The 17,154-nt window shown below is 42.5% G+C and overlaps 1 protein-coding gene across 1 annotated transcript in view; it reads left to right on the top strand.

The window, feature by feature from the left end:
* The first annotated feature begins 9,196 nt into the window (after positions 1-9,196).
* Positions 9,197-17,154, top strand: part of LOC144820192 (transmembrane channel-like protein 2-A) — a 583,588-nt gene continuing 575,630 nt past the window's right edge. Inside the window, exon 1 of the mRNA XM_078677803.1 lies at positions 9,197-9,213. Coding sequence (XP_078533929.1) covers positions 9,197-9,213 — 17 coding nt within the window. The remainder of the gene's footprint in view (positions 9,214-17,154) is intronic.

Raw genomic sequence — 17,154 nt, forward strand, 5'->3', positions numbered from 1 at the left:
ATATTATCCTTGATCATGATGTAATGTACATCATGCAGCAACTGAACTAACTGGTAAAAATGACGGCCATCTATTCCTTTCTTTTGAAATTATCATAATGATGTCCAAGTAAATCATTAGGTATACCCCGAGTTCATGAGAACTGGACCATTCCTATATTGGTTAAAGTAGTTGCGTGTTTTTGTTTCTCTTTCAGAAAATCTAGAGTTTAGTGCTTTTTCATCAATCCTGCCATGTTACTAAATGAAGTTTCCATCTGCCTAACAATCATCTACTGCGTCTCTGCCATAAAGTGGGTGCTTGCTTCGGCATAGCATTTCGAGAGGCAGTAAGTGGATGACACTAATTGTATCAGGAATGACAAATCTTTAACAAAAACTTTTAAAAGGTTTTATCCAGTATCATCTTAAGGATTTTGGGACCCTGGGCAAGACACATTTTGTGGCTCCATTATTCATAACAACTTTTAATTTTATTGCCCACTTCTATGCTAAGTGTAGCCCATATGTTGTCAACCTTAAAGAAATGGGTTTCACACAAAAACTGTTGAAATATGACTTTAAGAGGACCCCAAAAACCTATAGGATGACACTGGCTAGGAATCCTGCCAGCCACACCTCATCTTTCACCATGGCTGAGAAAAAACTATGGGAACTCATGCCAGCTATGTGGAGTCGGAAAGGAGGACATGAACAGAAAAGGATTGGCCTGCTAAAAACTCATTTTAATGAACGAGGCATACGCACTCGAAGACAAGCAGTTCCCGCATGCTTCAACCCACTAGATCCACAACTGAATGGAAAGCTTGTCAAGTTCTTATCTCTAGTAACATCCAAGCAAAAGATGCTCGATACTACAACTAGTGTATAATTTTTCACAGGCTCCCAGCAAAGTGACTCTGGACGCTCTGTACTTTTAACTCATGCACATGTGCACCGTCACTTAAAAAACCTTTTAACAGATCATTGATCGAAAACTCATTTTATCAAAACGTTTTAATTGAATGTATTTTTGTAATGGTTTTAAATAATCAAATACAATGTTTTGTTACTTACTTACTATGGGATGACACTGGGCAAACCGAGACAGAGGTAAAGGTAGGCAGAGAGAAGAGAGCTTCAGATATAGAAATAGTTAGAGGTGAGCTAGATAGAGATTATTTTACTTTGCCCATGTTAATTTCAATGCTAAATAACACAAGCACAAATAATGCAGAAGTTGTAGCAGGTATTCATATTTATGTAATAATAACAGGGGAAACCCAATCAACCATAGGGCATCTGGGTGATTCACAACTAACAAAATACAGGTGATGCCATAGGTGATTCAATTTGAAACGTAATTATTTAGGACACAGATACAATCAATTGTCTGTCTCCAACATACATATTTATACTGATTCAATCCAATGTTACATTTATATGTTCATCTTATGGAAAAAAGTGGCACTCAAAAGAGCATGGTTCACGCCCCGTGAGACCCTGTTGATACCAAAAGCTAGAGAGGAAATCGAAACTCCCCTTACGTGTGTGTTGACTTATGACCCGAGAGCAAATAAGGTGAAAAAGATTATTCAAAACAACTGGAAATTACTTGGTGATGTCGAAATACCTAAACCATTGTTTGCTTTTAAGAAAGGCCCAAATGTACGCAATCAATTGGTAAGAGCCAAAAGCAATCCTACTAAAATTATGTCTACTACTACCAGGGATTTACTAAAATTACCCCCACTTGTCGGTCACTTCAGATGCCACAACTGTGTGGCCTGTGAAATGACACATGATTCCAAAGAGGTTAGGATCAATGGACACTCGCACACCCAAAAGGGTTTTTCTAACTGCAATACAAAAAATCTTATTTACTGCATCATGTGTCCATGTAATCGCTTTTACATAGGACAGACAACCCAGGCTGTGAAAGCAAGGATCTTGCAGCATAAATCGAGAATTAAATACTTGACATTAGGGGCTCCTTTGGTCAACCATTATCAGACACATAACCACTCATTCGATGAGATACGATGGTCTGTTTTATGCGTGCCAAGATGTTAGCGACTGGAAACAGTCGCTAACATCGCTATCTCTTATTACCAACTTTTGGAGATATTCGCGCGAAGCGCGAATATCTCCAAAAACTAACACCTGCCCTGAGCAGTTCTTAGCCATGTTATCCAATGGGAGGTGGATAACATGGCTAAGAGCATTAGCTCGGTAATGCATGAATATCGCTGACTTTTCAGCGATATTCATGCATTGCGGCCGTTTTTTATCGCATTTGCGATAAACCTTGATAATAGCAAGGTTTATCTGCGATAATTTCTGACGATGCTTAGCGTTAAAAAATTTGTTGCTAAGCATCGTTAGCGATAAATATCGCTTAACGTTGGTAATATGCCCCTATATTAGTTGTGTTCCTTAGTTTGGAGAGCTTCCTTCTTTCAAAGAGCTTCCCTTTCTCACCCAGAGACTAGGTACGGAGAGCTTGTTGCAGGAACAGAAAACAGACCTTAAGGATGCCTGCTGACTTTAAGTTGAGAATACCTTTCAGCTTTTGCAAATTTCCATTGCTTGAGTGCTAAGACTTCATGCTTAGGGTTTTTTTGTTATCTAATCAGAGCCCTTCATATGGGTTTCTGAAACTGACACATTACTGTAAAGATGAACTCCACACCACTGTAAGTTAGTCTTCTTTATTATGAGTTAACATCGAGTACCTCCAGCTCCATCCTCCATCAGCTTCACAGCTTAACAACACTGTTTCCAATAATAACATTCCAACTCCATAGCAACAAGTGTACAATCCAACTTACAGAACTCTACGCATCTTCCCCTATATACATTATGTCAATTATATGATATATTAAATTCATAGCAACTAAGAATTGAAGAACAACGTAAATAAAGATTACAATACAAATTTACAAAACTTATTTCATAGAATAAAAGCATGCAATAAAGATAATGAACATTAATCACTTGTTAATGCTTGAGGAGTACAACATATGGCAATATTTGATAAAGAACATTAATGTTTTATTAACGGTTGTGGAGTATAACATTTGGCAATATTTCCAAAGCTCCAAGCTGATCCATCATCCAAAATAACAACACTCTTCTTTACATTTTTTACCTGATGAGGTTTGGAAAACTTGCTGTCACCTTTTGTAACAACACCACCAAGTTTAACTACCACCCAGTCACCAATCATTATACTAGGAAATTTGACTCCCTTCACACAATTGTAATAGCTAGAAGCAACAACTTGCCGCTCAGTAACATCCTTATCAATCCTTTCACGATCCACCCACACACAATCTCTGTCCTTCAACCATCTTGGTAATTCTTTCAGTCCTGGTTCACGCCCTTTAAGGGAAACAAAAGGTGACACTCCTGTTACAGAATGTGGCGTCACTCTATAAGACCACATTAACTTCTTGAGCTTATCCGTCCATGACAATCCATTGGATAATGAAAGTTGTATATTATCCATGAATAACCTGTTTGTCCTTTCCACTAAACCATTGGTTTGAGGTCTGAAAATGGCAACTCTTTCATGCTTCACACCCAACTTCACAAGATATTCTTCCATCTTCTTAGAAACTAATTGGGGTCCATTATCTGACACAAGTATTTTAGGAATTCATTCATTCATAAAGACTTTGACAAGAAACATACTAACTTTTTCCGTGAAGATGTTGTCAGCTGTTTCAACAACAAACCATTTAGAATGGTAATCGACTAAAACCATCAAAAACTTACAATTTGAACCTAACCTGGAAATTGGTCCAAGAAAATCTATTGCCACCTTCTCCCAAGGGCGAACTGGAAATTTTACACAGGCAAAAGGAGGCTGACGTACAACCTTGGTTTTATCACTTGTGGCACAAGCATAGCATTCCCTAACTACACCTTCAACATCTTTATCTAATCCAGGCCACCAGAACGACTGACAAACACGTCTTTTGGTCATGTTTCTGCACAAATGTCCTTCATGGACAATATTGACAATCCTAGATCTAAGACTCTCTGGTGGTACCAACTTGTCCCTTCTACATAATTTCTCTTCTCTGACATTCAACTCTGACTCAATATTGTTAAATGCTTTAAAATGCAAATCTTGAATTAGATCGCCAACCCAGCCTGTAGAGACGCCATGCATGACTTTTTGTAACACTTCATCATTCCTCATGGCAACGTCCCATTCTTCCTTGTCAAATGTTTGCTCCTCCCTATATCTTATCACATCAACTTCAACTTCAGATTCCTCTTCATTCACAGTAATGGGCATCCTGGATAAACAATCTGCCAATATATTTTTAAGTCCCTTCACATATTCAACCTCAAAATTATATTCAAGCACAGATAAAATCCACCTTGAAATTCTTGGAGTCACGCTTCCTTCCAATTAGAGAGAAAACAAAAGAACAACCCTGCCCTTGATATATTATGGTCCCTAGAGGGATCCAACTAATACTGGAGGGGTGGTATATCTAGGAACCAGAACTGCACGAAATATAAGGCAAGTCAATGTACATATACATCAAGAGAGTTTTGGCTTTTTTGTATATATATTATTTATTAGTTTTAAATAATATATATACAAAAAAGCCAAAACTCTCTTGATGTATATGTACATTGACTTGCCTTATATTTCGTGCAGTTCTGGTTCCTAGATATACCACCCCTCCAGTATTAGTTGGATCCCTCTAGGGACCATAATATATCAAGGGCAGGGTTGTTCTTTTGTTTTCTCTCTAGTTGTCTCTCCCCATCTGCCTGCCCATATCATTAAAACCCACTGGGGAACCCCCTTCTTTCCTCAACGCTTCCTTCCAATCCCTTTCCTCCTTTAAACAAGTGTACAAGTGGTTTATGATCAGTTCGAAGCTTAAATGGCAAACCCCAAACAAAGGGGCCGATTAGGATGGAGGATTTTCTGCCTCCTCCGGGCCGGCGGAAGCCACCTCCGGCCCGGAGGAGGCGGAAAATCCTCTGCGGAGTCACCAAAGACCCACCGCCGCATTACGATGGCTGGTGGGTCTTGGTTTCTGTCCGCTGCTTTTCCGCCGTGGTCGGATTACAACCGCGGCGGAAAAGCTCTCATTTGGCTGGCAGTGTCTATCAGACACCGCCAGCCAAATTAGGAAACATTTGTAAACATGCTTTTCCGCGGCGGTGTTTCCGCCGTGGAAAAGCATGTGTACTTTTGATTTTGGGGGCCCGTTGCGGGCCCCCAGGGTGTAGGCGGGTGGGGGGTGCACATGGGGGGTACCTTTACCTTTACATACCTTTACATGGCACATTTACATGCACAAAGCGGCAGGCACCACGCGGTGCCTGCCGCTTTGTGCATGTAAATGTTAAACATGCACTTTTAACATTGCGGCGGGTGCTGCTTGAAGCAGCACCCGCCGCAATGTTAAATATCCAGGATGTGACCGCCAGGGTGGCGGTCACATCCTAATTTGCACGGAGGGACCGCCGCAGCCCATGCGGACGGTCCCTCCACCTCTGGGATGGCGGACGGACGCAAGTCCGTCCGCCATCCTAATCGGCCCCAAAGTATCTGAAATGTTTAATTCCCCAGCAGCGTGCTAATGCCTCTTTCTCTATCACAGATTATGGCATTTCTGCACCTTGTAATCTCCTGGACGCAAATCCAATCATCCTTTCCTCATCACTAATCACTTGTGTAAGAACTGCACCAATTCCAAACGCACAGGCATCTGTTGTAATCAAGGTTTTAGCTTTGACATCAAAATGTCCAAGACAGGTGCACACAAATTGCCCTCTTTGACTCTCTTGAATGCTTTCTCACACACATCACACCATACAAAATTCACACCAGATTTCATTATTGCCCGTAACGGTTCAACTATTTCAGTGAACCCTCTGACAAATTTCGAGCAAAACTCTGCTAGACCTAAAACACTTTTGAGTTGATCCTTATTTATAGGAGTAGGAGCATTTTTAATTGCATCAACAATGCTTTTCTTTGGTTTAATTCCTTCTCTGGATATCTCATGCCCTAGATAATTCACTCTATCCTTCTTTAATTGGCATTTCTCTCTCTTTATAGTCAACCCATGTTGACGCATGCGAATCAGAACTGCATCCATCGCTTTGTCATGATGTTCATGATCTTTTCCAACAATCACCACATCATCTTGGAAACAAAAAACATATTTTATTCCCAAGAGAACCTTTTGCATCACTCTTTGAAACACCGCTGAGGCACATGCTAACCCAAATGGCATTCTGCAGTAGAGGAATGTCCCCAACCGTGTTACAAATGATTTGAGGATTTGGTGGAAGACTACAGATATGTCAATTACGCTAAATATGCTACCACCACCCATGGCAGTCAACATTTCTGAAATATTTGGCAATGGCTGGCTATCAACCCATATATTGTTGTTTAAATTGCGCAAGTCAAGGCACAACCACATTTTCTTTCCTCCATCTTTTGGTGCGACAACAATGGGTGCCAACCATTCTGAAGCTTCTATCGGTTCACTTACCCTCAGTTTCATTAACTTATCAAGCTCCTCTTTCTGGGGACCTCACTTTATGGACAACAGGTGTAGCATTTTTTTTAAGTATGATTTCGTGAGAGAAGTCTTTTAGTTTTACCAACTCTTCAGAAAAGACATCAGGATATTTTTCCATTATCAGAGAATCGTAATTTTCAACATTGTGTACCACAATAGAACTAGAACAGGTTCAGCAGCAACAGGATTCAGCATTATTCCTAAATCTTTTTGGTGACGCCATCCTAACAAGTTAGATCCTTGTTTGGTTAAATAGACACGACCAAACACTTTTTTAGTTTCAAACTTAATCACCATCCATTTAAGACCTAAGATGTCTATTGTCTTCCCACCATAGCCTACTGCTTTGATATCAGGAGCATCCCAATCTTCTTCATAACTTGATTCACCCGATGTCTCAAAATACGTTTCTTTGGACAACAATGTATATAGACTATCAGAGTCAATTAACATTCTCACACCCTTTGATTTTAAATTGATGAAATAATGTGGTTTCTCTAACTTATTGTGCTTTCGGCAACGATAACACTATTATCAACATTGTTATTAGGCATGATGTTGCAACAACCTATTCGAGAAATAACAACATCGTCAATACAAGGTATAATTTCATGAATATCCTCGCAAAAATCATCAACTTCTTGTACAAAAGGCATTTTTGTCCTACATGCTTTAGCAAGATGACCTCTTTTACCACATACTCTACCAATGGCATTTCTACTCATACATTTTGTACTGGAAGCTATGTGTCCTGTTGCGGCACACAGATAACACTTAATAGGTCGTATTCCAGAATTAGGAAGAAACTTGTTAATTTGAAAAGAATCGCTACCTTTATCAAAATTCTTGCTAATAGGTTTTTGCTGAGATTTGACAACTGACTTTATTACTTTGGTCTCTTCAACATATGCTTGAATCTCTGAGCCCTTGGATGCTGCAACTTTAGATTCAGAATCTTTAACTGTAACAGAATTTGTACACTTATCCATCTCTTTGATCCGCATGGCAGTATGTTCTAACCCCTTAGCTATTTGTATAGCCTCTTCTAAAGTAGAATCCCTTATAAGTAATTTTTTTCTTACTCTTTTATTGTTAGTACATCTTACTATCTGGTCATGTATAAGTGAATCTGCCAACTTTTCGAACTGACAGGTTAAAGATAATCCTCTTAAGGCAGCAACGTAACTTGCAATGTCCTCATCACCTCTTTGAACCCTACAAAAGAATGTATGTCTTTCAAGAACTACATTTATCTTAGTAGTGAACCTTGCTTCTATCATCTGTAAGCTCATATCATATACATTACTAGGTTGTCCATCACCTACCCCAAGCGAAACTTCAGGAAAGTTTTCATATAGACGACGTCTTTCTACCCCTAGATTATGTAATAATATGGCTTGCTTACGCACAGGACCATATTTGTCTGCACCTGTAGCTAAGATATATGTTAAAAAAATGTTTTCCATTCGTTCCATGGAATTACAGGGTCACCAGGAGTTGACATAAAAGAAGGTGGTGCACATAACCCTTGATCAGCCATTAATTGTGATGTCTTGAATGTTTTGTAATATTATAGAATAATGTAATACTTTGATGACACATTTAAGTAAGTCTTCCTGTAACTGAAATAATGTTAGTAAAGTTAAAAAAAATGAACTAATACAATAAATTTAAAAAAAATACCTTGTAGAGTTGTTCTTCTCTTCAGCTATCAGCCTTCGGCTGCCTTCTCTCATCAACAGTTGTTTGAAATCGATGACTTCCAGAAATCAAGATCAAGATCAGTACTTTGAAGTTCGCTGTGTGTTCAATGTTATCCAATGAAAGTCTTCCCAAAGTTATAAGATGGCCGCCACGTTGCGTTGTTTCTGCCCGATTTCTGAAGGCAATTGGTCTTAGCAGAAGAACGTCGAAGCGTCAGGTTCGATTTGATTGTTGCGCACAGACTTGGCACTTGCGCTTGGCATTCGCGCTCAACCTCCCTGATAAAGTTTTAAGCAAGAGTGCGTCTTTTGAAATTGCGGTAAGGTTCCAGTTTGCGCTAGCCTCGACTATGCATATAAGTAGTTACGCATATATTTTAAAAGACGCTATGGCTCCAAACTTCTTTGCACTTTGAATAGTAATTACGCTATGGCTCCAAACTTTGCATCCAAACTTCTTCGTGGTTTGAATAGTAATTACGCTATGGCTCCAAACTTCCTTGCACTTTGAATAATTCAAAAACGAATCGGAGCCTTCTCATCTAGCCAATAGTAACCACATTTGTTTATATCGTGCAGCAGTTGAAGTTGTGAGCTCACACATGGTGCCTTCAATACATTTTAAGTACATAGCCCAAAAATCACTAGAATGTAGGTGATGTTTATCAAATAATCGCGTTATAAAGATGTTGTAGACATCAAATTTATTGTAGGAAATGATGAATCATCAAAATGCAATGTAGTAATAAAACTCTCCTCAGGATAGTATGCTCCCAGTCTTATGATTCCCTCATCATTTCCAATCAGTCACAAAGGAATTTAATCAATGTACTCACAATGTAGAGGATGGTTTCTTTGAAGTATTTATAATCCAAGGGTGAAGGTACAGTATTTTGCCCCTTGCGCAGAAAACGGTCCAGTTTCCCTTGTCGCCAATGTAAAGATGAACTCCACACCACTGTAAGTTAGTCTTCTTTATTAGGAGTTAACATCAAGTATCTCCAGCTCCCTCCTCCATCAGCTTCGCAGCTTAAATACACTGTTTCCAATAATAACATTCCAACTCCATAGCAACAAGTGTACATTTCAACTTACAGAACTCTACACATACCTTGTTTATTGTAGATAATTGCCCTTTACGCCTAAAAACCCCATTAATATAGATCAGGGATTTTCTTTTATGGAAAACACTTGCTGCATTTATTTGTAATTCTTACTAATGCAGTATTTTATCTTGTCTTGAAAAATCGACTAATAGATTATTTGACTCCGTAACAATGAAGGTTAAATTTAATAATTACTAAATGAATAAATCAATTTGAATTAATTTGTTGAAAAAAAAACCTTTAACTCATAAAAACTCTCTTCATCAGTTCTTTCTAAGCCCTATTTGGTCTTCACTGTTCTTGGTGTTTGATGTAACTGAGTGCTCCTTATCACCACTCCTTGTGGACTAACAAAGTTCCATACAACCAATGGTGAGGGTATATAATTAGTATACTAGATAACTGAAATACAGGAGTCGCTGCTTTGGCAGGCAATTGCCCATTTTGCCCATGCCCATGCCTTAAGACGTCAATGTTTAATTCCTCATTCTCAGCTAGGTGTCTTAATTTGGACATAATAACTTGCGGTGAACATTCCCTTGTTCAAGAATACAATTTCGGTTTATTCACCCCATGTCTTCATTGAGGAAGTTCTTACATAGTGCAAGGTCCTTTGGAGTTTTCATTGCTATGGTTGGTAAACGTCTTACACTGCCTTTATGATGGGGGTGAGTGATTTCTGAGGCAGTGCCATTCACACAAGGTAAATAGGGCTCTCTAAATGGCATGATTACGTTATCCAATTCTATTCTCTTTTTACCTGATTAGTCACATTTTACTACTGAGTTGAGAGAGGAATATTAACACTTCTCACTGACTTCATTTCATCACATCACAAGGCATCTGGGATGAAGAAAAATACTCTGTGAGAAGTGCTCTGAAATTCTTCCTGTCGATGAATGAGAGTATCCATGACATGTGACTAGCCACTATACGCCGTTCTCCACACCTTCAGTTCCACATTAGAGGCACATGTTGGATTGAGGCTCAGGGCACTGGTGTATTTATCTATTCTCTCTGGCCCAAGGTAGACAGCTATGGACATGCATGTTAATGCAGCCATGGTAACTGCACGAGTATATGTGCCACAGCACTCTTAAAATTAAGATATATTGTCTCCTTAAGGTAAGAAAGGGCCGGATGGGCATGGGTGAGGGACATGGTTGTGTCCTGTGCAGCCTCAGATGGTAAGATCAGACTAAATTCAAGCATGTGAGGTTGTGCTTTGCATTTAGGCTGCAGTAACTAAATAGTGTTTAAGGCTATACTTGGTATATCATGCTACATGTGTCCATATTAATCTGTAATAAGCACATAGGACTGTACCAGGCAAATCAGTCTTTACCTGGGTCTATAAGAAAGTACCTAGATATATGACACTATACCAGTGTATAGTAGGCAGAATGTTGGTTTAGGAGGCCGAATCTAGATGTGCAAGTCTGTGCAAATGCAGGAGGTTGCACTTGAGCACATATGGGTGTTCCTTGACATATGGAGCCTATGAGTTTATACTCTGCCCTTTTCTGGGCTGTGACTGGCCATATTAATAAAACATGAATAGAAGTTTATGCATACGAGAATGTGCTTTGTCACATGAGACAGTGCTGCAGCATATGAAGATTTGGGCATATAAAAATGTGTCTGAGCAAAAGAGTCTGTTCCTGGGTACACTAGGTTGCACTTGACACCTTATGGCAGTGCCTAAGTGTGTTCCGCTGTGTCTTTGCATATTATCCTGATATGGCACTCAATGTAGGCATATCGGGCTGTGCTTAAGCATATGTGTTCCTGTTTCCTAAAAGGCTATTGTTAGGCATATGAAACTTGGGTTGGTCATATGTGCTGTACTGTGCGTAGGCAAACAGATTGGGGACACGGGCTATTTGGCGGCTTCTGAGGCTGTCCCATAGCATATGTAAATGGGTATATTAGAATTGTCCTGGACTTTCTAGAATATATATATGCATATGAATGTGGATTTGGCATATAAAGCGTTGCTAGGACATAGGATGATTGTTTTGGAATATGAGATTGTAGTGGAGCATTTGAATCCATGCCTGTTTGTAAGACCTTGTTCCTGAGTATATGATGGTGAATGTTTCATGTAACGACTGCCTTCAACATGTGAAATTGCAGCTGGCTATAAGAGGCTGTTTCTGGTTATATGGAGCTGAACTTGGCTTATCTATACTACTATTATAAAGAGAGAACACAAACCTTTGAGCCAGGTAAACTCGGGAACCACTGCGCCAATCCACACACCCAATACATTGTAGAAATTGTCAGGGTGTGCAGATGGACATAGGCTATAAAAAATAAAAAATAAACGTAAATTTAAAAATATAACTTTTTAAAAAAAGCAGTGCCCTGAAAGTAGCGCCGGCTGCGATGCTGCGCTGGCCGCGATGTAGCGCTGGCCGCGACGTGCGTGATGACGAGGAGGAGTGGCGGACATGGGTGGCGGTGAAGTGAGGAGCGCGGGGAGAAGCGGCGGCTCAGGTGCGTCATGACGAAGAGGAGCGGCGGACATGGAGCGGCGGTGAAGTGAGGAGCGCGGGAAGGAGCGGCGGCTCAGGTAAGGTAAAGGCACATTGGAGTCGGGGCGGGAGGGGGTCAGAGCGGGTGTGCACAGAGGGACGGGCGGGTTGAGTCGGGGCGGGAGGGAGTCGGGCGGGAGGGGGTCGGGGCGGGAGCGGGTGTGCACAGAGGGACGGGCGGGAGTCATTAGTGCACAAAAAGCCTCAAATGCTGCCCCCAGCCCCTTTCTGCCCCAGGCAACGCTGGGGCGGGCTGCTAGTGTTATATATAGTGAATGATGTGTTGTTAATAGATAGCATCACCTGGTTTATTAAGGCTGTGTGTGGACATCAGTGTGTCTATGAAGTTGAAAGGGGTATATGAAGTTGTACCTGGACATAGAGGAATGGACCTGCTCACATGAGCTGATTTGAGCCTATGAATCTCAGCTTTGTTTATAGAAAGTTTTTCTTTTGTATGTAAGGCTGTACATGGTGAAGGTAAGTTGTGTCATTTAGATGCACAAGGCTGTGCTTGGCAATATAAGGCTAGGCATATTCATATGATTTGTTCTGGGACTGTATTGGAAATATATGGCTGCACTTGACATTTCTGACTGCCATTTGTAGAAGAGGCTATATCTGCACACATGGGGCTTTGTCTGGAATATAAGGCGGGGCCTACGCCTAAGCATATGATTCTGGCACTTGGCTTATGCCTGGATACACAAGCATGGCCACTGTCATTTAAGTTGCCACTAACCATAACATGTCAATATTTTGGCATGCAAGCCACCCTGATCAAATGGGGCTGTGCTTGGGGAGGGCATGTAAAACTATACCAGGTATATTATGCGAGTATCTGGGCATATGGAACTATCCCTTGGACATAAATTACCACTCTTGGGCATTGGAGGGTATGCTTGAAAATACCGAACTGTACATGGCATATACCTGCTGTGCTTGGCATATAATGCCACATTAGACAAATGAAGCATATCTGTGAGGGTCTATCTCTAAACTATCAGAATTTTGCCTCTGACACATCTTGTCCCCAGCTCTGGCATTTTAGGATGACACACTACGTGATATGTGTAATTGCTAAAATGGCATTCTATCTACTTCTGTAAACCAATTTATTCTAATTAATACTAGGCTTATGGTTGTGGTTTCATTTACTGGATGTCATGTTGTCACTTCTTTGTAAGTTGTCAAGGTCACAGGTCATGTTTTGTCACTTCACCTGGTGTGTCACTTCCTATTGGTCAGCATAAAAATTCAACCATTGAACCTTTGTATCCTAATATTCTTAAGGCTCTTCTTTGAACATAGTTAATCACTGGAAATAGTTAAGAGCTGAAAGGTGTGTTAATACCAATTAATATTGACTGTGATTCCACCTTTGTATTACCATTGCATATAGTTTCTTAAAACATACCTTTTGTTGACTTAAATTCAACAGCAATTTTTATTTATTAAATGTATTTACACTTATCCAGTTATAAGATAATCACTTGGATTCATGCACACCCTAATTTTACACTTGCTAATGTTGTCACATGATTCATGAATTGTAAATGTTTGTAAATATTACAAAAGCATGCATGAACATTACGTAATTAGATGCACTATTTTATTATGTTAGACATCTAATTATTAGATACACTCAGAGCAGTATTTTACACAGTTAAACACCAAGAAATTTGGGGAAGTAGTTCACCCTAAAGAAACCCTTGTTGTATGCACAGTTGTCCCACACAGACTCCCCAGGGCGTATGGGACAGCCTTTATATATTTTTAGTTGTTTCTATGTGTCCGAATCAGGGAGTGCAATTTTTATCCCCAGTTAACCCTGATATCTAATATACTGACATGGCTTAATCTCCAAGGTTCTCTGCATCATACTGTTCCCACCACATAAATTATACCTAAGACTAGTTTTAATTTAGAATACCTCCTATGTCATAAAATATTCTAAATATTGTTTCCAAATATTTTCTATTATTAACTCCAGTATGGCAATATTTTTGTAGACAATATTTGGGGCACGGCATTCTGGTTTCACACCCTCAGTTGAAAAAAAGGAGCATAAGTAATGTAACATACCTCTCACCAGGTTTAAAATTGACAGAGAGGGTTGAAGACTTTTTCTTCCCTTCCAAGTATCTTCTTTCAGAACGCCAGAATTAAAAATGATATCATTTAATTAAGACAAAGCCAACTGATGGGCCTTTGCAATGATGCTCACTTTTACAAACCAATGAGTACGTCTACAACACTAAGGCCCTCATTACGAGGTCACAAGTCCGCCCAACACTGTTTCAGTGAGGGAACCACCCAACCATAGGTTGGCAGATCCGAACAACTAATTAGGAATCGACCGCACATGGGGGTCGATCAGGATGGCGGACGGAAGAGCCACCGCGGCCCTGGAGTAGGCGGAAAAAGCCTTTTCCGTGTCCGCCTGCCGCGGATACTCCGTCCGCCATATCAGGATAGGAAAACGTGTCAAATTTCCGTCCGCGACGGAAAAACACGCTCCGCCGGCCAACTACACACGACCACGCGGCGGACGGAACACATCCGGACGCTCCGCTGTACGCACTGACGTCGAAGACCGTCCCCCAAATCAAGATGGCGGAAAACACACATAAAACCGCTGCGGAAATACAACCTGTCTTAACACGGCGGAATCCCCACAGCGAACATAGGTGACACAGCCGAGATACCCACCGCAAGCTGACCACCACCATGGACCCGGCGCTACACGCTTTCCCGATGCTCTTCGCGATCCACCACGTCCTAGTCATGGCCTACTATGGACGACGACGCAGGTAAGGTACAAACCATTGGCTGTCTGGAGGGGAATACCAGCAAGGGACGTGACGTAGGGAGGGGGAGTGTCATGTTACCGAAACCACTGATGAGAAGCATATACGAATACACATTAGCAGTACGCAAGCAGGAATGACAACGACAGACCACGAGACTTGATAGACTACCTTTATTGTCAAATAATAGGGGTCAAATCACAGTGTATGCGTGAACATGGGCAAAGTGGGCACCAGAGCAGGTACAACATAGCAGGTAACGAGAGGGCAGCATGCAGTATCAGAGCATCAACAGGGCATTGTGCATTACAGAGCAGGTACATCAGAGGCAGGTAACGAGAGGGCAGCATGCAGTATCAGAGCATCAACAGGGCATTGTGCATTACAGAGCAGGTACATCAGAGGCAGGTAACGAGAGGGCAGCATGCAGTATCAGAGCATCAACAGGGCATTGTGCATTACAGAGCAGGTACATCAGAGGCAGGTAACGAGAGGGCAGTATGCAGTATCAGAGCATCAACAGGGCATTGTAGAGTACAGAGCAGGTACATCATAGGCAGCACGTGAGAGGGGCAAAGTGCATCAACAGTCCATTGCACAGAACAGGCCCATCAGAGGCAGCACGTGAGAGGGGCAAAGTGCATCAACAGTCCATTGCACAGAACAGGCCCATCAGAGGCAGCACGTGAGAGGGGCAAAGTGCATCAACAGTCCATTGCACAGAACAGGCCCATCAGAGTCAGCACGTGAGAGGGGCAAAGTGCATCAACAGTCCATTGCACAGAACAGGCCCATCAGAGGCAGCACGTGAGAGGGGCAAAGTGCATCAACAGTCCATTGCACAGAACAGGCCCATCAGAGGCAGCACGTGAGAGGGGCAAAGTGCATCAACAGTCCATTGCACAGAACAGGCCCATCAGAGGCAGCACGTGAGAGGGGCAGTATGCAGTATCAGAGCATCAACAGGGCATTGTGCATTACAGAGCAGGTACATCAGAGGCAGGTAACGAGAGGGCAGTATGCAGTATCAGAGCATCAACAGGGCATTGTGCATTACAGAGCAGGTACATCAGAGGCAGGTAACGAGAGGGCAGTATGCAGTATCAGAGCATCAACAGGGCATTGTAGAGTACAGAGCAGGTACATCAGAGGCAGCACAACTACGTGTCCCTACCAACCCGTCACAGGGACCACAAGAGTGCCACGCAGTTCTCAATGGACACACCATGTGAATTAACATTTGAGTGAAGTGTACAGCACGTCACATCACAGAATCAGGGGGGACTGCGTGAACTACCTGCCTCGGACACACTGGCAGCACCAGCAACAGGAGTGTGAGACACAGCCACAGCCCGAGTGACACACACATGGGCCACGGACCCAGACACACTGGCAGCACCAGCAACAGGAGTGTGAGACACAGCCACAGCCCGAGTGACACACACATGGGCCACGGACCCAGACACACTGGCAGCACCAGCAACAGGAGTGTGAGACACAGCCACAGCCCGAGTGACACACACATGGGCCACGGACCCAGACACACTGGCAGCACCAGCAACAGGAGTGTGAGACACAGCCACAGCCCGAGTGACACACACATGGGCCACGGACCCAGACACACTGGCAGCACCAGCAACAGGAGTGTGAGACACAGCCACAGCCCGAGTGACACACACATGGGCCACGGACCCAGACACACTGGCAGCACCAGCAACAGGAGTGTGAGACACAGCCACAGATGTAGTCACTGACACGTGAGCCACTGACCCAGACAGACTGCCAGCACCAGAAACAGGAGTGTGCAACACAGCCACAGATCTTCTAACTGACACGTGAGCCATAGACCCAGATACACTGCCAGGACCTGCAACAGGAGAGGGCACAACTGACACTGTGCTACCATCTGATACATGAGAGTCAACTGCACCGGCGCCACTGGGACAACTGAAATGATGAGCCACAGGGCTGTATGGGCCAGGAGGCAGGGTGGGCCTGGGAGCTGGGGATAGCTCACGTAGAGCCAAATCGGGGTTTGCAGGTGTCAATGGTGTGTGTCTGCGTTTCTTAGGGAGGTGTGAGTGCACCCTGGACAGGACAGGACTGCCAAGTGGTGGGGACTCCAAAGAATCACCACCCAGCATAGGTGGAGCAACTGCTGCCGGGGATCTGGTTTCGGGGGACGTGCTGGAGCCTGCTTGTCGTTTGCTCTGTGCCTGCCGCCTGGACTCGGAATGATGTGTAATGGGGGATGCAACAACAGGGGACACCCTCCTCTGCTTCTGACTGGCCTGGATGGGAGTGGAGGTATGGGGGGACTCCGCCGCGGAGACATCAGTTTGCCGTTTATTAGAAAACATCAGCCTCAGTGCAGCCAGGGGTGAAGTATGCCTGTCCTTGATTGCGCCATTGTCCATGCTAGATGCCTTGTCCGTAGGATGTGCCTTA

Source organism: Lissotriton helveticus, chromosome 2_1 (assembly GCF_964261635.1).
Source record: "Lissotriton helveticus chromosome 2_1, aLisHel1.1, whole genome shotgun sequence".
Lineage (NCBI taxonomy): Eukaryota > Metazoa > Chordata > Amphibia > Caudata > Salamandridae > Lissotriton > Lissotriton helveticus.